This window comes from Panthera leo, chromosome B2 (genome assembly GCF_018350215.1).
Source record: "Panthera leo isolate Ple1 chromosome B2, P.leo_Ple1_pat1.1, whole genome shotgun sequence".
In the NCBI taxonomy this organism is placed as follows: domain Eukaryota; kingdom Metazoa; phylum Chordata; class Mammalia; order Carnivora; family Felidae; genus Panthera; species Panthera leo.
The window spans coordinates 70590384-70618258 of NC_056683.1; the positions used below are offsets into that span (position 1 = coordinate 70590384).

A 27875-nucleotide genomic window follows, 5' to 3' on the forward strand; every position below is an offset into this window, starting at 1 on the left:
GTGTTAAATACTTATTTTAGGAATTTTCCTCTATACAAGTCTATTTTTATTAAATCATTCACTTATAAACAATACCTGTGTGTCCACCAATCTACCAGGAGAAACAGGACGTTAATAATAACATTTACCTATGATCTCCTACCCACCACCTCTGGTAACCTCTATCCGGAATCTTGTGAAAGAATCTGAACTTCTGAAGTAACAAAACAAAATTGTAGTAAGAGAACATAATGTAATACACAATAGTGATTAATCCTGTATATGATATTATGTTATACAGAAACAAAAGCTAATTTTTCTCCTAGGAAGTTAAAAATGTAATTCATAAATGAGTTTCCCATTAGTAATCTTCAGCTAAATATGTTACATATAAAATCACCAAAGCTGATTTGTTAGTTACCAAAACAAAGTTCATTTTATCTCCCATGAAGTCAATAAAAATACATAAATTACACATTCTGCTATACTAGCATAAGCTCAGAAAGAAATTGTAAAAGATACACATTTTCCAGGAATATCTATATTTACAAATAAACATTTCAATTTCACATAATCAAAACCAGAGATTAGAACTTCTAGGCTTTATTATTTTTTTTCTTAGTTTCCTTAATTCATTTTATAGCTGTAAATTTATACTTGTTTACCAACCTCTATTTCCTCTTATTTTCCATTATTTGAAAGTTTTTTTTTTTTAAACAAATTTTTTAACGTTTTTTTATTTATTTTTGAGACGGGGAGAGACAGAGCATGAACAGGGGAGGGTCAGAGAGGGAGACACAGAATCTGAAACAGGCTCCAGGCTCTGAGCTGTCAGCACAGAGCCCGATGCGGGGCTCGAACTCACGGAATGTGAGATCATGACCTGAGCCGAAGTCGGCCGCTTAACCGACTGAGCCACCCAGGCGCCCCTGAAAGTTTCAAATACACAAAAAAGTGGAGAATATTGTCATTAGTCTTATCTATTTCCCAAATTCAAACTTATCAATAGGTTTCAAAGGTGGCATGTTACAACCATCCAATCTAACTCTTCAAAAACAAAAACAACCCCCTCCTTGTATCTGATATTAGAAAGTAGTTTGAAGATCCACAAAAGCAAATGTACAGATGTATTATCACCTTCATACTGATATGACATATAAATGACCACAAACACAGTATTAACAGGACATTTTTTTAAGTAAATATTTATTGAGAAAGAGAGAAAAAGAGGGAGATTGAGCAGGGGCTTGGGGGAAAGAGGAAGAGGGGAAGGGAGGGAGAGAGGGAGGGAGAGAGAGAGAGAGAGAGAGAGGGAGGGAAGGAGGGAGGGAGGGAGAGAGAGAGAGAGGGAGGGAGGGAGGGAGAGAGAGAGAGAGAGAGAGAGAGAGAGGGAGGGAGGGAGGGAGGGAGAGAGAGAGAGAGAGAGAGAGAGAGGGAGGGAGGGAGGGAGGGAGGGAGGGAGGGAGGGAGGGAGAGAGAGAGAGAGAAAATGAATGAATATATCCCAAACAGGCTCCGCACTGTTAGTGCTGATCTCACAACCATTGAGATCATGACCTGAGCTGAAATCAAGAATCTGACACTCAACCCACTGAGCCACCAAGGCGCCCTAACAGAACATTTTAAATGCTATATCCTAAACCAGAGTCGGCCAACACTACCTAGAATAGTCTCAATTAACTCACATTCTTCTGAGCTTTGAAGCAAATTAAGTGGGTAACCAACCACTAAAGACTAGTGATAAAATTTAACTTTGGTAAATTATCTACATTAAAATCTGGTATTTGTATCCCATTCACTTATCTCAGGCTCTTTATCTATAAAACAAGGTGGTTAAACTGGATGATTCCTAAGGTTCCTTCTACTTTTAAAATTCAGTGATTCATGCACTCATTTATTCATTTGCCTGAAGATTAAGTATGTGCCAAACACTAGAGATACAAAGACACAGGATTCCTGTCCTTAAGAAGCAAGGCAAAAGAGTGTAAATGCAATAACATGTCTGAAGTGCTATACTGTTGATCAGAAGAGATTCAAACAAGGGAACAGGGTGTTTTTCCTGAGCGGTGAAGAAACAGGATCTGGAAAAGAATCCAGAAGCAGTGATGCCTGGACAGAGCGTTCTGCATGAAGACACAACGTAATGTAGTAAGCTTTGCACACAGACTCCAGGGTCAAACATCTTAGTTCATGACCTGGTATGGCCACTTTCTATATGTTTAACCTTGGGTAAGTTACAGGTTTCCTATGCCTAAGTTTTCTTTTCTTTACGCATCTCATCGCACTGTTGCAAAAACTAAATAAGTAAGTGAGGATGGAGTACCTGGTACACAGTAAGACTATTACCACTGCTTCTGTTGGTATTAGTATTCTTATTTTTACTTTGGCGATATTCTTTTTAAGTTTCTTTATTTATTTGGTGTGGGGGGAGAGGGGACGGGAGAGAGAGCGAGCGCGAGCCCCAACTTGGGGCTCGATCTCACAACCATGAGATCATGGCCTGAGCCAGTATCAAGAGTTGGATGCTTAAATGATTGAGCCACCCAGGCGCCCCTACTTTAGCAATACTCTTACTACTTTAAAAAAACAGAAACATTCCATATGGCAAGAGAGAAAAGTTTGATCAAAGGCATGAAAATGTCAATGTGAGAACTCCAAGTAGTCTGTACGCTAACTTAGAGTGTGAGGTAAAGGCACAAGGATGAAGTTAGGGAAAAACTGTAAAGGACCTTTTATGGTATACTATAAAATATGTTTTCTAAAGGGGATCACTTAAGATTATTAAGCAGGTCAGTATCAGCAAAGATCCTGTTGGCATCAGTGTGAATTAGGATAAACAATCGGAGGCCAGGTGAAAGTTGTTAGAACAGTACAGGCAGGTGAGAGAAGTGATAAAACAGATTATGATAGCAGAGAAAGCTCAAAAGAGATAGAATACAGAGCTGTTTGGGGAATTAAAGGAAAGAAGATTGTATCTCTGCTATCAGTGAAAAGAGAAGAAGGAATGGTAGTAGACTATGACTTCCAGAAAGGTGGTCTACATACCACTTGGCACATGGGAATTGCACTAAGCATTAGCTGAATAAAAAACAGCAATAAAGCATTTATTCAACTCTTAAACTTACTTATTCAACTTTTAATTCCACAAATTAAGTCAATTTATTCACTTTTTCTTCTAAAAATTAAGGTAAATATTTGGCTCTGACCTAAACTCACAACAAAGTAAAATTTTATGTTAATACTGGTAGAATATATGAAAAAGTAAAATCATGACATCTCATTGTGCTTCATAATACTGATAGAAATCATTTTGTTCTTATGTATTTGAATAAAAGTTTGCTTTACATTCTACTATAGAGGGTGTTTCACATATTTTCATGTTAACAAAGAGGGAAAAACAAAAACCAAACACCTTTTTGACCAAAATGCTAGTTTTTAATGAAAATAGTAGCAACTTGAAAGTCAGCGTTCAGTGACTTTTCACCAACTAAAAGAACAAAAAGTCCCATTATATTCATATTGACTTCATTATTAGTAATATCACCAATTTAATATTTTAATAATTTTGCTCTGTATAGAGAAGTACTAAAATAAAACAACATTATGCACATTTTCCCCAAGTGCGTTTTATTCCAATTGACCTCTTTTCTTCCATTTGGTTGCAGGAGAGAAATCTTTGACCTTATAGGGAAATCTCTCTTTACTATCCTCTTCCATGACCTATACAATAGTGTGCTGTCCCATCCTCACCCCTACTCCCCGGAACTCCTGGCAGAATTTCAAACAGAACTCTAAAGCATCCTTAAACAATTTCTATTTCATGCATCATTACTTGTGATCATTAATTTATTTTTATGGGAATGTAAAACTAAAGATGATCTGACAAATTCACCTAAGTTCTTTTAAAATGGCTATCAGAAACATAAATACACATAAATTGACTGAAAAGGACTGCACAAGAAAAATTAAATTTACTGGGAAAACATTTTTATATTTAAATGTTTATTTTTGAGAGGGGGGAAGGTGCGGGTGTGGGGGGACAGAGGATCCAAAGCGGGCTCTGTACTGACAAGCAGAGAGCCCAATGCAGGGCTCAAACCCACAAACCATGAGATCACGACCTGAGCAAAAGTCAGACGCTTGACTGATTGAGCCACCCTGGCGCCCCTGGGAAAACATTTCTAAAACCCTGGGAAAACATTTCTAAAACCACTATACACGTGTTTAAATTGAATGTGGAAGGATATATTAAAAACTGATTATTCTTAAAAAAAAAAAAAAAAAAAAAAAAAACAAAAACAAAAACGTAGAGCAGAATTAGAAAAACTTTCCTTCCCCAAGCCTACCTCAAATGTTAGTTGGGTCAATAATAAACCAAAGAGTAGGGCATTACAGTCTTAAAATGTTAAAAAAGTGTTATGGACATTAAAATAAGACCAATGTTATGTAATGGTGAAAGGAACAAGATGAACAACATAGTCATCGTGGTTGGCCTTGGCTACGAGGATTACACAGGTTTCTAAGATGTATGAAGAAGAAAGAGGTATGGCAGAAATAGCAAATTTAAAGTAAACTGGAAAGAAATTAGATGATTCTTAACCTCGGCAACAATACAATTATCTGAGGATTATTTCCTAAAATGGGGAAAGGGAGAAACAAAATAAGGAACCAGAAAAAAAAAGTGAACAAAGCTTGGAAATAAAGTGGAAGAAGAGCAGTAAGAAAAAAGGAAAAACTCTGTAAGCAAAAGGGGAATGTCCTGCTAAAATTAGATAGCATGATTTTAGAAAAACTTCAACTAACAGTTTTTTTTAGCAAAGCTCCAATGCCTAGGGGAAAACAGAGTAGTCATTTCTTTTCAATAACATCTAGATGTTGCTCTTAGGACAGGGGATTGGCAAAGTGAGAAAAGCTGGGAGTACAAAGTAGAAGTGGAAACAAGAAACGAAGTTGGAAAGGTTTTATCTGAGTAAGATAATAGACGGTTTTAAATACCTGTTAAGGAGTTTGGATTTAACTCAGTGAGGTAGCTACTGAAGAATATTAAGCAGACAAGACTTGGTTACCACAATATTTTTAGCCACAATAAACTCTATGAAACTATGAGCTAGGTGCAAAATAGAAAATGCTTTTTTTGGAATTCATTTTTGAGTCAAATTTAAATATTAAGCTAGTGTTTAATGACAAGCAAACATAAGACAGCAGTGTATCACTACTTTCACTCTTCAATAATGTTAAATTGTCATAATTACTGTGAAAAGTGTGCTCATTAATATGTTGTCATTTGTGTTTATGTCAAACCTAGCATTCAAAAAATCTGAAAAAAATTACAATGAGAAGAATGTGCAGCTTCACTTATTTAAATCCTCAAATAAGATGTGACACCAAATTTTCAGTGACTTTTTTACACCTCATTGTCAATGCAAACATAAAGCCAAAGAAGAAAAAACAAAACAACAACAACTTATCTTTATTTGGAAAAACAGCAGTGTAGATGTTATTTATGAAAAGGCCTGGTAAGAAAGAATGGGACTTAAAGAAAACAGATTTGCCTGAACACAGGACTTAGTTTGAAGTACCCTATTAATTTGTATATTCCACTGCCACACCAAGGAAGCCATACTCACAATAAAGCTGTGTGCCTTTAAAATAATCAATATGCTCTGTAGCTTAGGATAGAGGAAGAAAACGGAGTCAGACTTTACCTAGGAATCATTGTTTCTTTCTTTCTCTGTTTCTTTTTCTTAGACTATGGAGATAATGGCAGCAAAGACCTCTCCTTCCAACATGAAACTGGATCTCTTACACTATAGGTAATTCCTAACAACAACAAATTCTATTTTGTGAATCCCTCTTGGAAATTTCGAAGTTTCATGAAAATAAAAAGTTTGAGAGGTAAAGTTCAGATAAATAAAAATACCGACATTCTCCATAAATGAAGCCTAGGCAATGTTAGGTACGCATCTGACTTTGGTATTCTGGTACTCCACAGGTCTCTGTGACATGGCTTTCCACTTTGTCATGGACTTGGGTATTAAAACTCTCAAAATCTAGAAAAAAATGTCCTATCTAATGTTATGAAAACTTTATGAAACAATCAGTAATAGGGCTCTGAATCACTTAAATTCTATGCAGAAACTAAAGCAGAACCTAAAGTCTGCACTCCCAAAATTTAAATTTTAAAGGCTTTTTTTAGGCAACTTTTAAAGGCTTAACTGAATTTGTATTTATGTATTTACTTAAACTAAAAGCTAGAAGATTAGAAGTGACAATTATGTGAACTAGTCAGTGATGAAGAAAGTCCTTTACAGGTTGGAACAGTAAATGCCAAAGAATGATTGACTTCTGCAAGCAGAAAACCACACACATTTGGAAACAGTACAGCAGGTTACATCTACAGATTATCTTAAAAGGAAAAAGTAGATCTATAAACTTTTCCGTGCTAAGAGGAGCATCAACTGTGCAGACCAACCAAACATTACTACTTTGAAATAAAAAAAGAAATTATGTGATATTTAAACCTATAATATCTTGGAAAATCTAGCATTCCTTGGCAGAAATCAAGAGAATTCTAATTTTTCTTGCTACAACACAGATTTGAATCAGATTTCACTCTTGATGTCTTTAGAACAGAATTAAATGTTAAAAACATCATGTATATTGTCATGTATACTACAGTATCATTTTCTTATTCAAGCTAAAAAGTACCTTGCTCTTCAGGCAGCTAAAATTTGCTTATAATTTAAATGTAGTTCAATGTTTTTTTAAAAAAGATGCCATTGATTTTCTTTCCTACCAATCTACTACAGACCTGTTTCATTTCCCTTACAAATAATCCCAAACTTCAGTGTCAATCATTTCAACACACGCCCAATTTTCTCACTCTCTCATCCACCTACACCACCAATGACTAACCTGTATCCATGTAATTATCACTTACTCCGATCCTGCTCCCAAGATACTAGGTACTATTATGGAAAAAGAAGATATGCGTACTAAATCTGCAACACTGAAAATATTATGAACCCTCCCTCTATTTATTTGGGAGGCTAAAGCTAACTGGTCCCTATTTGTCACTCTTTTCCTATTACGAGGCTTTATCACATACCTCTAGGACCCAGTTCTGTTTCCTAACATAAAGTATTTCACAATGAAAGTAGAATCTGCTCATTGTGAACTTAATTAACTCTCTTTTGAAATAGGCCAAAATAAAGTGCTCTTTACACATCTCATCTTCATCTATTTATTCTATCCATCCTCCTTAGATCTTCCTATATCAAGTCTACTGTTCTAGTTCCATCTCTTTGACCAACAGTTTTTCACAAATTTATCTTCCTATAAATTACTATGCTCTTGCTTTCCTTTCCATTACTACCAAACTTACTGAATACCCACTATACTTCTCATGCACTTAAAAAAAATAATTTTTAATTTCAAGCTTACAGAGTTTCAAGAACAGTACCAACGTCTTCCATATCTCCGTAACCCAGATTGATCAACGTACCCATTACCATTAGTTTTTTCCTGCACCATTTAAGATCAGGCTGCAGACTTGATGCCCCATCACTTCTAAATATCCCAGTCTATATTTCTCCAAAACAGGGATACTCATCTACATAAGTTGGTAAATCCATATTTATATAACTGCCATCCAATCCACAGACCCCATTCAAATTTCGTCAACTATTATGAAAATGTTTCCTTTTCCTTTTTGGTCCAGGATCCCATATAGCAACACATGTTATATTTTAGTTATATTATCTCTGCAATTTCCTTCATTGTAGAAAATTTCCTCAGGCTTTCTGTTTTGTGTCCTCAGAAATTTACAAATACAGACCTTAAGTTCTGTAGGATGATCTCAAGCCTCAGTCTAATGTTTCTTCACGAATCAATCTAGGTAATTACTGTCTTGACAGGAATCCCACAAATAAAATGCTGTATTTTTCAGTGTACCACTTGAGAGAACACACCATGTCAACTCATCTCACCACCTGTGAAGTTAATTTTATCATGTATTTTCAAGTTTTCTCCCCTGTAAAGTTGAAATTTCCCCTTTTTGATTAACATGTTGTGGGAACATATTGCAAGATTAAGCCAGTATCTTCAAACCAAGATCCTCTACTAGTCTTAGTTAGCTTTTGTTAATGACACACAAATGAATCAACTACCACTGTGATAGTTGCCAAATCATCATTCTTTCTACAATTATCAGTTGACATTTGACCTAAGTAAGAGTTTTTCCTCCTTTCTCATTTATTCATTTACTTACTTATATCAGTATAGACTCATGGGTTCCTATTTTAGTCAATGCTAATAAGATAGAATCCCTGACTATCCTAATGGTGCTTACTAAGAAAATAGAACAGAACCCCAATTCTATTTACTTTTTTTAATTAAAAAAATTATATTTACCTAGAAGCATTCACAATGTCAACAAAACAGCTGTTAACTTTTTTTTGCAATTAGAGTAGTATTCCATTAACAAAACAATTATTTACAATGTCAACAAAACAGCTGTAACTTTTTTTTTTTTTTTTTGCAATTAGAGTGGTATTCCATCAACAAAACAATTATTTCCTATAAGCTGCACCAAAGAAAACTAAAGATGAAAAAAGCTACCATCCCCATGCATAACTAGTTTCTGCTGTGTACCAATAAGAACCTGCTTTAAATTTCTTTTTAAGTTTTATTTCGAGAGAGTAAGAGCATGAGTGGAGAGGGGTAGAGAGTGAAAGAGAGAGAGAGAGAATCCCAAGCAGGCTTGACACTGTTAGCGCAGAGCCCAGTGCAGGGCTTGAACTTGAAACATGAGATCATGACCTGAGTCGAAACCAAGAGTTGGATACTTAACTGAGCCACCCAGGTGCTCCGAACCTGCTTTAAATTTCTAGGTCAATTTACAACCCCTATACTGTACCAGGCAAAGTTAGTGGCTGGTGAAAATACCACAAGGACAGGGCTATCTAAAGACACATTTGGTATTGTGTTAACTATATAAAAAAAAAGACAATCTACAGTTTAAAAACAAATTTTTATGCAACCCTACATTTCAATTTTTTTCTTTAAAAGTTGTGTACAGCAAGCGTTAAATGCTTTATAGATCAGGGGAAAAAAAACTGCCCTACTCCTTCTCATTCTTTTCATCTTCCTCCTCTTCCCTGCTTTCCTCAGCCTTGACTTTTTTTTTTTTTTGGCCACATCAGGCTTTCCTTTAGCTCACTATGCAGCAATATCCTCTATATTTTTCCTTCAGCTTAACAGCCTTCTTTTCATGAGGTTGCTTGTCATCTGCAGCAGTGTTATTCCACATCTCTCCCAATTTCTCTGCAACATCACCAATGGAGACTGGGATGTTCTCCTTTGATTTTGGGGTGATACTCAGAACAAAACAAGAAAAGGGCTGAAGGAGGCCTCTCAGGTGTACTGAGATCCTTGAACTTCTTTTTTCGTTTCTCCTTTAGAAGGGATATAAATTTTCATTTCTCTTTCTTAATGGGCCTTGCCCACCTTTGCCATGTCTTCTAATTTTTCTTTCTGTTTAGCAGACACAGTCTTCATCTCTCTGAGCACTTCTTAGAAACTCTTGAGAAGGTGACTGAAGCCTCTGGGTGCTTCTTGTGCTCCTCCCAGTGAGTTTGCATAAAGAAAGCACATGAGGACATCTGCCTCTTGGCTTCTTAAGGATCTCCTCTGTCCATGTTTAATTATTTTCCTCAGTGTGGCAGTCACCACCCAGCGCCTATCTGGCTCTCACTTGCCCCAGCGTGGTAGCTCATAAAACTCAAATTTTAAAAATATGAATTTCAGACAATGATATCTATATTAAGAGAAATATAATAAAGTGTCTAAATGGAATAGACGATGTTGGAAGTATGGGAGGGAAGATAGGAAAAAGTCTGTAAGAAGGTGGTGTCTGAACAGAGAACTGCTAATAAAGGAGTTAGTCATGGGAATATTTTGGAAAAAACAATTCAATGCAAAGGGAATAGGTACTACAAAGGCTCTAAGCCATAAATGGGCTTTGCAAGTGTAAAGTACAGAAAAAGACCAGTGTAAAAGGAGGATACAAGAAAGGAATCAGTCTTACAGACATCTGTATAGATCTCCCCTAACAGATTCTAAGTTTCTTACAAGAAAGAACATTATTCATTTTTGTATCTCTGACTGGTTGATTCATTCATCATTTGTTCCACCCTTAATGTATGCACAAGATACTCTGAGGCATTAAAGATCTAAAAAGGTTCAAGAAAAAAACCTTTGATATTAAGTTCATAACTTAAAAGAGAGACATCTAAACAAATTCATTGCAACATAACACAAAAATACAATAGAAGTATGCAGTTCAAGTGATAGTACTCCACATTCAGAAAACGATTTTTTTTTTTTTAACTGTTAAACTTTTTGAAGAATAGTCTGTGTTAAGTCTCTTCCATTCTTCAATTCCCAGTCCCTCTTCAGTGCACTGCAATCTTACTCCTATTCCTAATACTAAATTAAAACTGTTTTTTGTCAAGGTCATTAATGGTTTTGACAACCAAAAAATGCCTTTCAGTTCTAATTTACTTTAGGTTTCCATCTTTCATAAAATATTAATCCCTTGGCTTTTAAGACACCATTTCTTTTATTTTTCTCTGGCCTCTTAAGCAGCTCTCAGTCTCAATTATTGACTCCTCTCCTTTTCTTTTACCTGTTTTAAAAGTTAAAGTTTCAGCCTTAGTTTACATACATATGAGGTAATACAATCAATTTCCATATTCAATGATTCCCAAGCTGAATCTTCTAGCCTTAATCTTTTTCCTGAGCTCCCAATGCCTCTTGAACATTTCTATTTGGCTATATGGGTAAGTATCTCAAATTCAACATGCCCACCTTCACAAACTTCACTTAAATCCCTACCACAGTAAATGATAGGACTTTCTATCCAGTCACATAAGTTAAAAACACGTGATCCCATACTCTTCCCACTCAATTCTTCCCTATACTCAAATGAAGCTCTTAAATCCTACAGATATTTTTAACCTGTTAATTCCATCCCTACTTTCACTGTGACTCTGTTCAAGCCTTATGATTTCTTTCATGGATCAATGCCAGAACCTTTTCACCAATTTCTCCATATAGACTCTGTTTCTTTCAATCCATCCTTACAATGCCAAGAGATTGTTAAAAAGAGAAATTATACTCACTCTTCTGTCAAAATCTGTCATTTTCTCTCCTTTGCCTTCAGGAAAGAAACCCACTCCCCTTCATACATCATCAAAAGGATCTTGATGATTTTGTCTCCCACTAATATCTCCAGCTCTTGCTTAAATGATTATCTATATTTATTCTCTGCCATATCTAAAAATACACAACTGCCTGTTACATTCTTCTAAGGTTTATAAATGCCTTTCCCTAAGTTGCAATATCCAGCTAAATTCAGCTGAGGTGTTACTCCTAGTGTTTCCCTTACCATTTTCTACAACACACTGCATTAGATACCTCTCCCTCTATGACAATTCAGTATCTTATATAGCCCCTTTCAAGTTTCTTATCAATTGTATCAATATTGTCTGTTGACTACTGATGAACTTTCCAGGGACAGATACTCTTTCATTTCTAGATACTAAGTGTCTGGAAGAGTGTCTGGCTGTAACCTACAGCATTTATGGAAATATTTTATGCCCTTTTGCCTTAATTTGAAAAGAGAGATATATTTTTCTTCTATAAAGGGGAAGGGAAGAATATTTGTATATGGTTCTCAACATACTTTGTGTATTATGAGTGAATAGCTTACTCCTGAGAAAATTCATTAACTCTGCTTTTCTTTGGTAAATATTATTTAAGGAAATGATTCTAAAACCAAGTAAAACAACTTACAAACTAAGAGAATTAGGAAGCAAGTCTGACTTGATAGTAATGCTGTCTCCCTCTCTGGGTTCTTCTCATTATTCTACTGGGAAATATCTATTACAACATTCTAGTACAAAATATTTGTAAATTATCCTATTATAGAATTTCCCTTATCAATTAAAGTGATTTCATTTTTGATCTTGTATAGAATTTACAAATAAGATTTTAGTAAGTAAATGAAATGGATAAAATTTAAATCTATCTATAAAATCGACAGCAGTAGGTAAAACTTAATGATTGCTTACTGTAGAGCTTGTTCTACACTGATTACATGCATTATTTCATGTAATCATATAAAAATCTTGTGGGGTTGGTATTATTATTGTCTATTTCCCCTCCCTCCTTTTTTTAGAGATGAGAAAACTAGAGATTAAAGTGATGAGGTAATCTGTCCAAATTACACTGCTAGAAGTGGTAAAGCTGTGAGCTAAACTAAGCACCCCCTAATGCCAAAGTTGACACCCTTAAACACAGTGCTATCTATTTTGTCCCTAGCTATGTCTACTGAGAAAGGACTCCAGAGAATTTGTCGTCCCTTGGACAAAAACTTTCAAATACATCTACACAAGAACTTTAGGAATAAATATGTAAGGTCTTAAGATACCAAATACATAAAAAGATAAAACTGAGTTGATCTATTACTGAACTGTTGTTCCAATAAATAACAGTGTGCTCTCTCACAGGAATGTCTCATTGGTCAATCATGATCTACTATCCTAAAGCTTTATCCCATCAGTTTTCAAGACTGATTTTCAAAAGTCAGTCAGTGGCTAGTGTGTTTCCAGTGGGATGAGCAGCCATCCTACTTTATGAAGTTAATATGAACAGTGAACACGTATGTACCACATTGCCACTTGAGGTGGGAATTATAAAAATACAAGGAAATTTTAAATAAGAGTACTCTCATACCTTTTATTTCTTACCACATGGTAACATTTTGGACTCTATAACTGCAAATCACCAGTACAAAATGACAGTACTATGAGTTTGGCCCAACTAGCAAATTATATCACATACATAAAACATCAACAATTTTAGGCTCTGGTAAGACCATATAAAATAATATAAACATTATTTTCCTCCCTTTAAGTATGTGCCCTCAACTGTAGAAAAATAATCAAAAACAGCTTTTTTTTTTTTAAATGTTTATTTTTGAGAGAGAGAGACAGAATTGTGAGTGGGCGAAGGGCACAGAGAGAGGGAGACAGAATCCGAAGCAGGGTCCAGGCTGGCTCTGAGCTGTCAGCACAGAGCCCAACACGGGGCTTGAATTCACCAGGCGTGAGATCATGACCTGAGCTGAAGTCGGAAGCATAACCACTGACTGAGCCACTCAGGAGCCCCAAAAAACAGCTTCTTCTTCACACAGCATTCCTTCTCCCCAAATCTAGAACAGGAGCTGCATGCAGATTTTTTCCCTACAGGGCCACTAATTATCTTAGGCTTTGTAACCATAAATACTCAAACATGCCAGTCTCTGTCATAATTACTCAATTCTGCCATTTGGTAGTGCAAAAGCAACCACAGGCAACATGTAAACAACTAAGCATGCTTGTGTTGGAATAAAATTTTATTTGCAAAAACAGGTAGAAGGCTGGATTTGACCCACAGGAGTAGTTTGTTACCCCTTAAGTTCAAAGAGCTGCTCTTCCAAACTTCTTACCTACCACTATACCAAACTCATGAGATAGCATCAGCACATTATTTCACTGCATTTTCCTGCAAAAAAATTCTAGATTATGTATCTAAATCAAATTAAAATACACATAATGCGTCATAAACTACAAAAACAAATGCTTACCACCCTATCATTTTTAAAGAAAGAATACCCACAAGGTATTTTACTAACATTAAAAATTAAGTAAGTGATATATTTTTAATTTTTTTTATTTTTATTTTTTTTACATTTATTTATTTTTGAGAAATACAGTGAGACAAAGCGTGAGTGTGAGAGGGGCAGAGAGACAAGGAGATACAGAATCTGAAGCAGGCTCCAGGCTCTGAGCAAGCGGTCAGCACAGAGCCTGACGTGGGGCTCAAACCCACAAACTGTGAAATCATGACCTGAGCCAAAGTCGGATGCTCAACCAACTGAGCCATCCAGGCGCCCCAAGTTATATATTTTTATAGCCTCAATGCAATGGCATTAACTTTATACTCACCAAAATGAAGTACAAACACAACATAATGCTTCTTTCTCATAATTTCAGCTTATTACTATTTTTCAAAGAATCCTTTTAAACATGACAAATGTGAAATTTACTTTGTTTTGAGAACTGAATTTAAATATTAGTATACTGAACCTGAAAAAACTAAATGTGATTCCCCATTACCATTTGAAAGCAAATTACTGTTGTAGGTATATCAAGCACTTGGGCAAATTTATAGATACCGGCTCTCCACTTTGAAAATAATGACCTGTCAGAAAATTTCGCTTTTATTTTGCTTCACAGAGAACAATGGGGAAAGGTGTAAAAGAAGGTGAAAGAGAATACTAATCTAAGAAATGATCTGAAAATGCCTGAGTAGATTAGAACCAGGGAAAAGATATGTATGGAAATCCTTTCCCACAACCTGCTGTTTAAGCAAACATTTTACAGATGACTGGGTGTATGGGTAGAGAAGGAGATATAAGTAAATCTTATTTTACAAGCACATTTACTTAAAAGAGGAATCTGGGGGTGCCTGGGTGGCTCAGTTGGTTAAGCATCTGAATTCGGCTCCAGTCATGATCTCGCAGTCCTCGAGATGGAGCCCTGTGTCGAGCCCCGTATCGGGCTCTGTGCTGACAGCTCAGAGCCTGGAGCCTGCTTTGGATTCTGTGTCTCCCTCTCTTTCTGCCCCTCCCCCCATCTGCATGCTCACTCTCTCTCCTTCTCGCTCTCTAAAATAAGTAAACATTAAAAAAAGAAGAATCTGTAATTGTCCCAAACTGTATAAAATTCTCAGCTGCTCTCCAAAGACAGAGATAGGAATTTCTATTTTAACTTCCATTTCCTATTTCCTTACTTCAAAGAAAATTAAGGGCTTTGTGAATGAATGCATACCTTCAGCCCACAGCGTAGTATTTAATTATAAGAACAGTGTAATAACTATTACCCTTAATGGATATAATAAAGCAACTAAAAATAAAAATATTTCCAAAAGTAATTTTCTAAGTTAAAGCTGAAAAGCTGCTCTTCTCCATCAACAAGCTAAAAGAAACAACAGCAAATAAACCCAAAGAGCCTCTTTAAACACAACATCAGATACACTGAAGAAATGAGGTGCTAAGGATAATATAAAAAGATACATTTAATAGTCTCTTCTAATTTGCTTAACACACTTTAGAAATGCCCCTGTATACAATTTAGATTATTATATGACATTTTATAAAATGTCAAACTGCAAATTTGATATAATGCTCAGAATTACACTTATCCATAATGTAGCACTATCATATAGCTGTGCCTGTATTACAACATGTCCTTTAGGAACTTTCCAAACCTGGATCAAGTTCAACTTCAAGTAATATCTTTTATTATAGTAAGCTAAATTACCTGAATATTCAGTTTTTCATTAAAAGAAAAAAATCAAAAGCTCTATTTCAAGTTCAACTATAAGCAGTGTTTCTTCAATGCCTTATATGAATTAAGATAATACTTCAAAAATTACTTACAGTAAATATCCGTCTGCCAGTTCTATCAAAAGTTACACAGTAGACAGATGACAAGTGTCCAAGAATTCGCTTATGCATTTTCATGTGCTGATAGACCGCTGTTGGAACAAGTCGCTCAAGCCTGTATTTCCCATTCAGCTTCCGTGAAAACAAAGTATCCGCTACCAAGAAAAAGGGGAAATAGGAGTGTAATTCAGAAATTCATTTTCTCAATTACCATCTTTCAAGAATTCACATACTCCAACTTCTCATATGTTGGTAAAAATAAAGACACTTTTTCTAATGCATATGGTTCCTAGTTAAAAGTCCCTAAAATAGTCAAGAAAAACACATTATTTCACCAGAAGTAAGTCAGGCACTATTGTCCTCATTTTACAAACAAGCAAAGTCAGTTTATGACTGTCTGAAGTCACAAAATAAGAAAGACATGAAGCTAGGATTAAATTTAGACTTCTTTATTCTCTGGCTAGTACTCAAAAACTTTGCATAAATGAAGAGTGAGGAATAATATATTGCATTATTTTAAGAAATAATTAAACTGGGGATCTTGCCAAACACCTGCATAATGATTCCCTCTCTAGAACCTATTAGCTCTATTTTTCAACTCATCCATTTTAACCATCTTTCATGATATGTCTGAAATTTATCTTCTGCCCAGAGCCTGATGTGCTGACTCCAGCCCAAAATGTTCTCTTCTAACTAAATCACTACTGTATTTTCTATTCTGATAATTATGGACAAAGACAATGCTCAATAAATACATTCTGACTAATCTGCAGGGATGTTATTCAACGACAGATTCCCTTTAATACACTTTTTAAAATTATTTTAATATATGACTTTTTATTTCTGACTATGACTGCCATCTACTTTGGATAAACACTGCAGCTTCTTACTTGAATTTGGTCCCAAAGAAAATTTAAATATACATACAAAATACTATTTAACCTAGATTCAGAGCCTAGCAATTATATCCTAAAGTTGATGAAATACAAGTATATTGGTGTATCATAAAAAAAAGAATCAGTATTATTTTATTTATGTACAACAAATGTTTGGCTCACACTCCATTTAAAAGCAAAAACAAATCTTGGGGACTTACGAAGAGAAATGTAGAAAAATGCTTTGTATGATATGTCAAAGAATAACTACATATTTACATGTTCTTTTACTACATCAATTATTTTATATTCTAAGAGTGTACCTTTTGCTGTTAGCACATAAGCTCTATGCTACAATCTATTTTAACATCTGGGATATCTTAGATAAGCTTTGACAGTTGTGAATTAACATATTTAGGCTTCAGCTACTTATACAACAACAGTAATTCATTAATTTTCTAATAAACCTGACACATTTTTCCTTATGCACAGAAATAGCCTGGTAAAAGACATCCTCTAGTGCTTTGGTTCAAACTGATTTACAGCAAAATCCACCAAACATCAAATGTCCTGATAAAGGAGAACTCAAAATGATCTTATCCAAACACTAAGATCAATGACATCCCAAACTTACCTATTTTATAAGAAAGTAAGTGATGACAAAAAACACAAATGCTGACAGTGTTACTAAGATGTAGTTTAATTCCCTCCAACCAAAATTTACAAAATTTTCAAAATCACAAATTTTATTGAGGTATTTAACACCGTTCAGGCATAAAAATATGATTATTGGAGATAATTACAATATCAAAACTATTATTTTAAAGATGATCAGGCATATGCATGTCAAAATTTGTAAAAATAAATTCATTATAAAGACCATTTAAAAATCGAGTTAATGAAGTATTTTCTAAGCAAAAAATCCTTGCCCTAAGAGAAAATGTTGTTGCTCTCTTAAACATAGTTTTTTTACTGAATCTTTCTAAATTGGGATTAAATCTTTATTTTCATTTTAGGAGGCTAAAAAAAGAATATCTCTTTCAAAAAGCTATTTTACAATTAACTTTTCAAGTAAAACTTATCAGAAACAATATATTTAAGTAAAATATATTTACAGTTAAAACTATATTCTACACTACCTTTTGTTATGCTTGGCTACCAATTAACTATTTTAGCCAAGTCCTTAGATTTCAGACAAATTACAAACTTTGTGCAACAGTAACTAAAAGATAACCTATGCAGAACAGTCTGTAGAATTAGCAGGTAATAAGATGATGGTTCAAACTTGATACAGGGAGTTAGAGAAGAAAATTTAAGTATGGTTCAATAGTTGAAGTTAACCTGAGGAGGCTGAATTTGAAGACCTGACCAAATTAAATAGGTAAAAAATTTTACAAAGGTAGAGAGAAGGATTTTCTAGGACTCCCATTCAATGAATTCAACATTTTCTTTTACTATACCATTTGCATAATGTCTATCTCCCTTATCTGATCTTAAGTACCCTAAGGAAAGAAATTCTTACTCATATTTCCCACAACTGAGTATAGAGCCTTTAAATAAAAAAGTATATAAATGAATCTTAGTTAATAACATACACATGGTCAATTTAATCTGTAGTTTTATGACAAAAAGGCAAATGGCAATTATTCACTTTCTAAAGAAACTGTTAATGGACTAATTGGATTTCTGAGTAATAAGGAAATGTCTCTCGGAGTATAGAAACTCCTTAAATTTTATTAAACTAGAACATTAATTTTTAAAATGAGCATGGTTAAACAGATATAAGGGGTCACAAAGGAGTAAGTTCCTTATATGACATTATTATAAATCAAGTAACATATAGGACTTGGTTTGAAAGTACATTTATTTTCCTAAGTATGGTGATGGGAAATATTCTTAAATTAAGCCTGCCAAAGCAAATTTCTATCTTCCTTCACTTGGCAAATTCTTTCTTACCCTCTAAGGCCAATTAAAATGTCACCTCTTCTAGTAAGACTGTAGTGAATTTCAAAAGCAACCTAACTGGTCACCTTATAATATCACTCCTATTCAAAACTACAACAATGCTCATTTCATTCAGAATAAACATCAAATTCCTACACCAAGCCTATCAAGGCGATGCATGATCTTGTCTCTCATTACCTCTCTGATTTCACTTGCTACTTGAAACCCTTTACTTGGTTTACTCCAGCCACTCTATTCTCCCCCATTCTCCCAACACAGGAGGCATGCTCTTAATAGAGGGTTTCTGCACTGGCTGTTCCCTTTGGCTAGAATACACTCCCCCCATACAGCTAATGCCTTGACCTTCTCCAAGTCTTTTCTCAGATTTCTGTCACTTCCCAATGAAGCCTAACCTGATCAGTCCATTGAAAATTGCAATTCATTCCCTATCACAACCCACAACTACTCCTGGTCATCCTTTATTTAGCTCTATATTTGTTCTTTTTCCATCAGTTATCAGCTGATGGTATACATTTATTAGCTCATTATGTTCAATGTTTATTTCTTGCCTCCCCAAACTACAACTTATATAACAAGCTCCATATGTGCCAGATTTTTGTCTTTTTTGTCCTTGTATTACCTAAAAGCTGACAATGCTACCTAGAGCTGTACCATAGAGCTGACAATGATGGCTGGCACTTAGTAGATGATCACTATATATTTGGTAAATTCAATGAACAAATTACATATAAATATATAATAAGATTATTATCTTATTAGATAATAAATTATCTTATTAGATAATAAATTTATTAGATAATAAATTATCTTATTAGATAATAAATTATCTTATTAGATAATAAATTATCTTATTAGATAATAAGATAATTAGGCTTAAGGAATAAAACAAAAATGGAGGATTTGTCAAACTGATTACATATCCAAAATGTCTCTAAATAGTTCTTCATTTCAACTCCTCTGCTAAATGGATTTAATTTGGAGGGAAAGAGAAAACTAAACATATATTACTCAAATTCCTAAGTAAACAGACCAGCAAATAAAATAAACATTCAGAAATCACTGTTAAACATTTGAAATATCAGTCTCTTAAAGTGTGAAGAGAGAAAAGAAACAAAATGGTGAAAACCGCCATCTGTACCAAATCATTCAGAACAGTCTTTGAAACAAAGTCTATGTGCACAAGCCTACAGAACTATTAGAGATAAACAAAAGGCCCACAAATTTTTAATGTTAGATATAAATACATACATATCTAACCTGTGGGCTCATGTTCATTACTTCTGTAAGTATAAGGATGATAAATCAAATCTCCCCACAGGTCACTTTTCCCCAGTTTATACCTAGTTATTTTTGAAGAATTGATTCATTTCTCTAATCATAATACTATGGGTATTCAGTGCAGAAAATAAGAGCACAAATGAAAGAAGAAAAATCCATGATTCTAACACCTAACGCAGTCAGTTCTAAAATTTTGCAAAGATTTCCCTCATAAACAGCATTTTAACAGCTATGCTATATTCCTTAATGAAGTAAGATTAACCTTTAAGTTTGACAGACTCATATTCAAACTTCATACCATGGGGACTTTAAGCAAGTGATTTTATCTCAATTTCAATTTCTCCAGTTATATTTCTAGAAACATCTTCCACAATATACTTGACTTTCGTGTTATGTAGTTCTTTGACATCTCACAATTTCACAATTTTCAGTATATTTCCCTTTTTAAAATAATTTCTTCTACTGATTTAATATGAAGAGTTCTCCTAACCAGCCAATAATACAACAAATATCCACTTACATTTTCTTTTACTTCTCTGCGGTTTAAATTTCTCACTTAACTCCTTAATTTATCTGGAGTTTTAGTATATACAGAAGTGAGTCTCTAAAGACATTTATTCTACCCCAAATAACCATTTGTTCCAGACTTTTCATTTATGAATCCTTCTATTAAAAATCGTGATTAAATTATCTTACATATGTATATCTGTGCCAGATCACTGACCACATGTCTATTTATATGCCAGTACCAAAAATTTAATTTTGTAACTAATAATGTTTTAGTATTTATCTGGCTATTTATCACTATGCATCCATTTTTAAATGTCTTAGTCTTGATTATTATCCTATTTGAGGATCACTGATAAGTTAAAAAAAATCCATTTGTTGGGAATGTAAGGATAATTTCATTACCTGATAAACAACTGACATCTTTCTATCTAGGAACATGATGCTCTGTTCCTATACCTGGGACCAAGTTTTCAATACAGATGATTTTAAGAAAAGATAAACATAATCAAAGTAACCTTACGATTTTCCTCACTATACAAATCTGGACCATCTGAACCAACTTCCTGGGAAATCTGTATACAAATCTGTACTATTTGAACCAAGTTTTGTAAGGAAACACTGGGTAGCTGCCAGGAAAGAGCATCTGCAATAACCTTAGTAGCTATGATTTTGAGGACACTGGAAAAATACATGATAAAATCTCTGCAAACAAAAAAGAACTGAAATAGAAATACTATCATTTCCCTCCAAAATGTTTAGAATTTTTTCTCCTTCTGCTAAGTACTTTTAAAATGGAGAACACATCGTGGAATTGCAATAAATTATCCAAGATCAAAAGTAACCATTGCTGGGTGCCTCAGTGGGTTAAGTGTCAAACTCTTTGATTTTGGCTCATGTCATGATCTGCAAGATCAAGCCCCACCCACATCAGGCACTGGGCTGACAGCATGGGGCCTGCTTGGGATTCTCTCTCTTTCTGTACCTCCCCCACTCATGCTCACTCTCCTTCTCCCTCCCTCTCTCTCTCAAAATAAATGATAAAAACCTTAAAAAAAAAAAAAAAAGTAAAACTGCTAAAAAAAAGAGTTGGGTAAAAAATTTTAATTACTATGAATTAACAAAAATGCAGAGGTTAGTTTTTCTGGGTTTTGTTGTTTTTTCTTAACAAAGAACAATATAACATGCTGTACAATGTCTACTGCAGTGAAGGAAAACTGTTTTCCTTTAACAATCTAAACTAGTATAACTAGTGTTTGCAACTTCTGCCAGCTCATGAAAGCAGAGTCCTGCTGGTGCCATAATGAATGCAAGGAGAAGCATGTGGCGGTAGATTCCAAAACCCAGAGAATTTTTATGACAATAGATGAAGAAGCAAAGGAAAGACAGAATATGTAATTCAGCAGGTATCTCAGTGTAACCTGGGATCTTTTCTTATACAGAGAAAGGGGTACTCAGATAAAAAACCTCAAGGTATTTTATAAGAAGAATAACTGATTTTTACTAAATTTATTTTTGTACTATATTTTGACTAATTTTATTCTGTGATTCTGGTTAAAAAAACACTTTGGGGTGCCTGGGTGGCTCAGTTGGTTGAACATCTGACTCTTGAGTTCAACTTAGGTTGTGGTCTCATGGTTTGTGGGATTGGATTGAGGCCCGTGTTAGGATCTGTGCTGACAGCACAAAACCTGTTTGGTATTCTCTCTCCCTCTCTCAAAATAAATAAACCTAAAAACAGAACAAAACAAAAATCTTGGAAACCTCCCAGAGTTTCTGTAAATAAAATGCAAAATAGTTATAATTGATAATTAATAACCACATAAACAATTCTTAAATTAAAGTAGAAAAGAGTGAATTCTGGATAATCAGTACCAAGGTTTCATTTTAACCTCCATTATCTGTGTTAATAAAGGCTTTCTAAATGTAAAATTAGGAACCCATAACTATAAAACAAGAATTTGGAAACCTATAAAACTAAACTTGAGTGAACTACAAAACTGGTAATAAACATGTAAGCAAGACCACATGAAAACAAATTCCAAACTGCTTTATTGCTAGATGATAACTAGTTTCCCCAACAAAATAATGCTATATCCATGACCAGGCACTTACAGAATAATTACTATAGAAAACACCCTGCAAGTTCAAAAAGTTGCCTATTAGTGTGTTGGTGATTTCAAAATTTTCATTAGATAAATGTGTAGTGTAAGGTATTTGATAAGCCATAAAATTACATAAAATTTTATTCATTTTAAAGAACCACAAAAATGTTCTAATGAAAAGAAGATATGACTATGGGGTCACAAAAAAATAGCTATATGAATCTCTAAAAGAGAAGTTATGCTAAAGCCAGGAATCAAATACCTTGCAAAAATGGCTGTGATGAGGAAAAAGTCACCAAGGCTTAGAGCTAGAGACTTCAAGAATCCAATGACTGGAGTGCCTGGGAGGCTCAGTCGGTTAAGTGTCCGACTTCAACTCAGGTCGTGATCTGGTGGTTCACAAGTTCGAGCCCCACATCAAGCTCTGTGCTGACAGCTCAGAGCCTGGAGCCTGCTTCAGATTCTGTGTCTCCCTCTCTCTCTGCCCCTCCCCCACTTGCACTCTGTTTCACACTCAAAAATAAATAAATGTTAAAAAAAATTTAAAAAAAATCTAATGACAGAAAGTCTTATCTGCTTCAAATAATGTGGGTAAATGTCAAAATACAATATAATTACTAAAGTGGGGAGAAAAATGGCTATAGAACACTATTATGAAATAACGGTTTGGAAAATAATGGCTAATATTTACTGAGTGCTTTAGTACATGCCAGGCATCTTACATTGATTCTCATTTAATCTCACCCGTCTTTTAAGGCAGATACTATTATCTCCAAGAAGGGGATATTCCTTACCAGCAAGGAAACTGAAAGATAAAATTTAACTTTCCCAGAGGTGAAGTCCAAGGTTGAATTCAGGCATCTACTCCCAAGAGCGCACTCTTACCATGGTGGTTAGGTAAACAAATATTAGAAAAAAAAAATGACTGAAAGGAAATATGCCAAAGCAGTAATAGCAGTTAACCAGTGACACTGACTGCTGTTTGAACTGTTCTCTGATTTCCAAGTTTCCTCTACTGATTATTTCCTCTATTCATTCTGATTAATTTTAATTAAATAAAGTATAGCTCAGTCTGTCTCAAGGAACTCAAAAGAGCAATATGACAAATCTAAACTGTCTGAAGAGATTAACTTAAATTCAAAACCTGAGAAAAACACGCCCAAGGATAAAGATGCAAAGCATTTAAATTTATTTAAGCATAAAAAAAGAACCCTTAAGACTAAGCATACCGAAGCATCAGAATTGTATACTATAAAACAGACAATAACCACTGTCTATATGACAATGAATTGAATGATAAGACTACAAAGAATTTACACCTGGTTTGATTCAAAAGCCATAAAATAATACAAAGCACCATTAATTTTGTTTGTAAGTTTTGTTTCTAAAATCTTTCCCAATAAAATTTTAAAGTAAAAGAGAAATATATCAAAGACAGTGTAGGTTCAATTTTATTTGGGAAGGAATCCTATAAGAAAGAACTTTTAACAGTTAATTCACCATAGAGCCACAATTGATAAGCTTGCCACAATTCTCCTGAGGTTACTAATATAGACATTAGTAGGGAATAACAACCAAATGTTCGTAATTTGAGGGCCACAGATAATCTGGAAAATAATTCAACACAGACTGGCTTATTTCTACATCATCATCTGATCTTTGTATCATTCTGCACCAGTAACTAGCAACTAACCAACACGAGAACAAGGCAAATAAATCACCGTTAACTATAATGAACAAAATTCCCAACTTTAGTTTTATAGTAAAAGGGGTCTGTAACATTACAAGGACAATCCTGTAAACAGCTTTTGGTCCACGAAAAAGGAAAGAGAGAATAGAAAAGTAAAATAATCACCTGGGCAACACAGCACCCAGGAGAGCTTCTCTCTTTATTTTACTACTCTAACTAAAATAATTAGTATGCACAGTAGCTACCCTCCAAATCTCTACATAGTCAATTTGGTGTTTAGTTGTACCTCCCATATGAAAGACACCACGTTTTTAAGATTTAACAGATACCACAAAGACAAATAAGCTCTAAAAAGGAGAGCACAAATACTAAAATAAAATACAGAAAGTAAAGAGATGATTCCAAGAGTTAAGCAAAAAAATCTCATGAACCAAGTACATAAGCACAAACAAAACAAACCCCGAAAACAGACATTACAATTACAAGGATTCAAATTTACTAGAATTGTAAAATTACTTGATTTGTATTATTCTTCCTCCTCTTTTCTTTCTTGGAAACTAGTCTGATGGTATTTCAACCATAAAACTTTTAAATGTTTTTATAGTAATTTTAATAAAAATTCATTTTTTTAAAGCTATATAGTTTTATGCCAAACATTTTAATCATTTAATTTTAAATTAACAAACATTTATATAGCACCTATATGGGCCAAGTATGGACTAAGGGATGTAACGGAGAAAGAAAACGCACAGTACTTACCCTCATGAAGACTGTAGTCTAGCAGGGAAGACAGACGTGAAACAAGGACTTATAACAAGAAGTGTCAGCAAAACAAAAAAAAGGTTCAGAAAAACCTTAAAATATACAGCAGAGGGCCCTAAATATATGGCAGGGGAGGGAAGGGGTTGCATATCAGTGAGTCAGGCTTTTCTGAAAAACAGACATTTAAACTAAGACCTGAAAGTGGAACAAAGAATGTTGGTGGGAAGGGAGCATATTCTAGGTTGAGGCAAGAGCATGTGCAATGGTCTGAGGCTGGAAAGAACATGGCACTCAAACTATATAAGGAAGTAGGTATGGCTAGCACACAGAGCACACTGGGTGAAGTGTCAAGAGAAGAGATGGGAAGGTAGGGCACAGACTCCAGAATGTTTTGTAAGCTATGGTAAGGCATTCTGGACTATTTCCCCCAACTTAGGAAGTTAAAGGTTATTAAGGAGAAAGAAGTGGGAATTACATAAGATTTGCTTTGGGATAACCGATTGCCATTTTATCTCTCGACCACAATGAGAACAGATCACAAGGAATATGGCTAAAAGCAAAAGCTGATTTTGCAAAAGAAATCAAAGGGCTCAAAAAACAAAATTTCATTTTAAAATAGAATGTAATCAGTTTGCCAACAAGACTGTTAATAATGCTTTCTCAAGGAACTGAATTATTTTCTCTCAAATTAAGTTATTTATATGGAAAGAGATAAACTTGAAACAACATACCATGTTTCAATCTTTCTAAAGTTCACATTCTGAATTCAAAGGCTCCTATACCCAAATCAATAAATGGACACAAGTGGTACAAGGCTAATGCATAAAGAATTTCACAGAGAAGGCAAAACGGTGCTAAATAAATGTGACATAAAGTTAAATGCATATTTCAGAAAAACACAACCAAGGATAATTGACTTGGTCACTACCTCTTCTTTTTTTCAGCTTCTTTGATAAAGTTGGGGTATCTTGCAATGTTGTTATGAAAAGCAAATGAGACAACATGTTCTATAAACTCAAAGGTATTATATACTACCACAATATTGACTTTGAACAATCAAATCTTCATGTTGTAAAATTAAATCTTACTAACCACAGTTTTTCTTTTACTTTTTAAAAGACTTTATGGGACATCATTTTTTCCCCTTCGTCTTCCTTATGGAGCTGAACAAACTGCTGCTCTCTTCATATAAATATCTATTCAGCCTGATCATGGATTTCCTAGTTTCAAGATGTCTAGGAAGATGTTCAATTCCTTGCTTTTTTTTTTTTTTTTTGGTTTAAAAATTTTTATGTTATTTTTATTTTAATTTTTAAAATGTTTATTTTTGAGAGAGTGAGCGAGCGAGCGTAGGGAGGGTCAGAGACAGAGGGAGACACAGAATCTGAAGCAGACTCCAGGCTCTGAGCTGTCAGCACAGAGCCTGACATGGGGCTCGAACTCACAAGCTGTGAGGTCGTGAGGTGTGAGATCATGACCTGAGCCAAAGCCAGACATTTAAGGGACTGAGCCACCCAGGCGTCCCTAAAAAAATTTTTTTTAATGTTTATTTCTGTGAGAGAAAGAGACAGTGCAAGTGGGGAAGGGACAGAGAGAGAGGGAGGAAGACATGGAACCTGAAGCAGGCTCCAGGCTCCAAGCCGTCAGCACAGAGCCCAATGCGGGGCTTGAACTCGTGGACCGTGAGACCGTCACCTGAGCCGAAGTCAGACACTCAACCCACTGAGCCACCTAGGCGCCCCAGAAAACGTTCAATTCTTAACCTCAAAATTCAAAATAAAAAGTCAGAGACTTTATGAAGAAAATAAGATAATTTGCTTCACTTAAACAGATATGAAATTCAACATCAAAGTAAACAATCTGGAAAAATATGGGACACAAACTAAAAGGGGGTAATGAAAGGCTAATGCTTCCTAGTTACTACTGACACTGCTTGCCAGACATAGTACAACAAGAGGGCAGGGGGCACAGATGATACCTCTCATCACATCTATGACCTTAAAAAGAATTTCTTCTCATTATTAACAAAAGAAAATAAAACACAGCTACAAGAGCAACAATTTGAACTCAACTAAGTAAACTGTCATTCTTCAAAGTGTTTCCCCTTTTCTGGTCAATCATAAATTTGAAAAGAAATTTAAGCAAAAGAAAAAAATAAATAATAATGTCTATTTTATATATTTGGCACTTTGGCATAATGAACATTAGCTTTATTTCCCTTAAAACAAAAATGCAATACATCTTAGGAGTCTCTCACAGTTACCTATTCTTAGAAGGCAAAACAAGGAAGTAGAGAGGCGGAGGGAGGAGAGGAAGGGGAGCAAGGAAGAGAATTAAAATAACAAAAACCTGTGCCAAATGGAAATATGAATGTCATTCTGAACTTTTCTTGTCCCACCTCATTCATTAATTACATCAATTACCTACTTCCTCTTCATTTAATATTTACTAATGCTGAGGAATTCGGTCCATAAGGAGCAATAAAATATAATCTTTATCCTCCAAGCCCTAACAGTACAGTAGGAAAAAAACAAAGGTAAATAAATATCATTCAAGGGAAAGATTAAAAAACAGAAACCAAGACCAAAAAATAAAAATCCAAAAAATATAGCTAAGTCAGAAATGATTAAACAACACAAATTATAAAACTACTAAGATTAGAAAAATAGAAGAAAATGAGTTCTGAAAGAGAAAATGGTTACTGAGAAAATAGGTCAAAATGAATGTATTTAAATAAGTGATGAATAGATGCCTAACTTAGGATAAAGTATGGACTGAGGTAAAAAAAGTACAAAACTTAACAGAATATGAGGTAAAGAATACATGAACAGGAAAGAAACTACAGATTATTATTATAATCTTACAAATTACTGAATTATATGTCAAATGTTAAATTATATGTTAAATCTTACAGATTTATAACATACAATGTTATTAATACTTATGTAAGAAACATGGTTACATGAGGAAAAAATTAACTCTAACCTCCAGATCTCAGCCCAGTGCCAAATTATGTTAAAAAACTACCAACTGTAGAATAAGTCAAATATTGGAAATGTGGCAAAACAGCACAGTAAAAATAGAAGGGGAAAAGACCCTTTTCTTTAAAAGTACTCAAGATTTACTAGCAAAATAATGCCTTAAATGAGAATTACACAAAG

General features: G+C 34.5%; 1 protein-coding gene, 1 long non-coding RNA gene and 1 pseudogene across 10 annotated transcripts in view; 1 reads left to right on the forward strand and 2 right to left on the reverse strand.

Annotated features, from left to right (window-relative positions):
* LOC122220113 overlaps nt 1-12598 on the forward strand; it is a 54324-nt gene extending 41726 nt beyond the window's left edge. For 5 of the 7 annotated variants that reach the window (XR_006202679.1, XR_006202676.1, XR_006202674.1 and 2 more), the window contains one exon: nt 5728-6019. This is a non-coding gene — a long non-coding RNA (uncharacterized LOC122220113). Of the gene's footprint in view, nt 1-5727; nt 6020-12363 lie in introns of those variants that run through there. The other 2 variants (XR_006202680.1, XR_006202675.1) reach the window with 1 other exon arrangement.
* Nucleotides 1-27875, reverse strand: part of LOC122220109 (pleckstrin homology domain interacting protein) — a 138877-nt gene that overhangs the window by 89635 nt on the left and 21367 nt on the right. For all 3 annotated transcript variants that reach the window (XM_042939210.1, XM_042939209.1, XM_042939208.1), the window contains exon 7: nt 15527-15687. In XM_042939210.1, coding sequence (XP_042795144.1) covers nt 15527-15687 — 161 coding nt within the window. The remainder of the gene's footprint in view (nt 1-15526; nt 15688-27875) is intronic.
* LOC122220112 lies at nt 8784-12393 on the reverse strand (annotated as a pseudogene).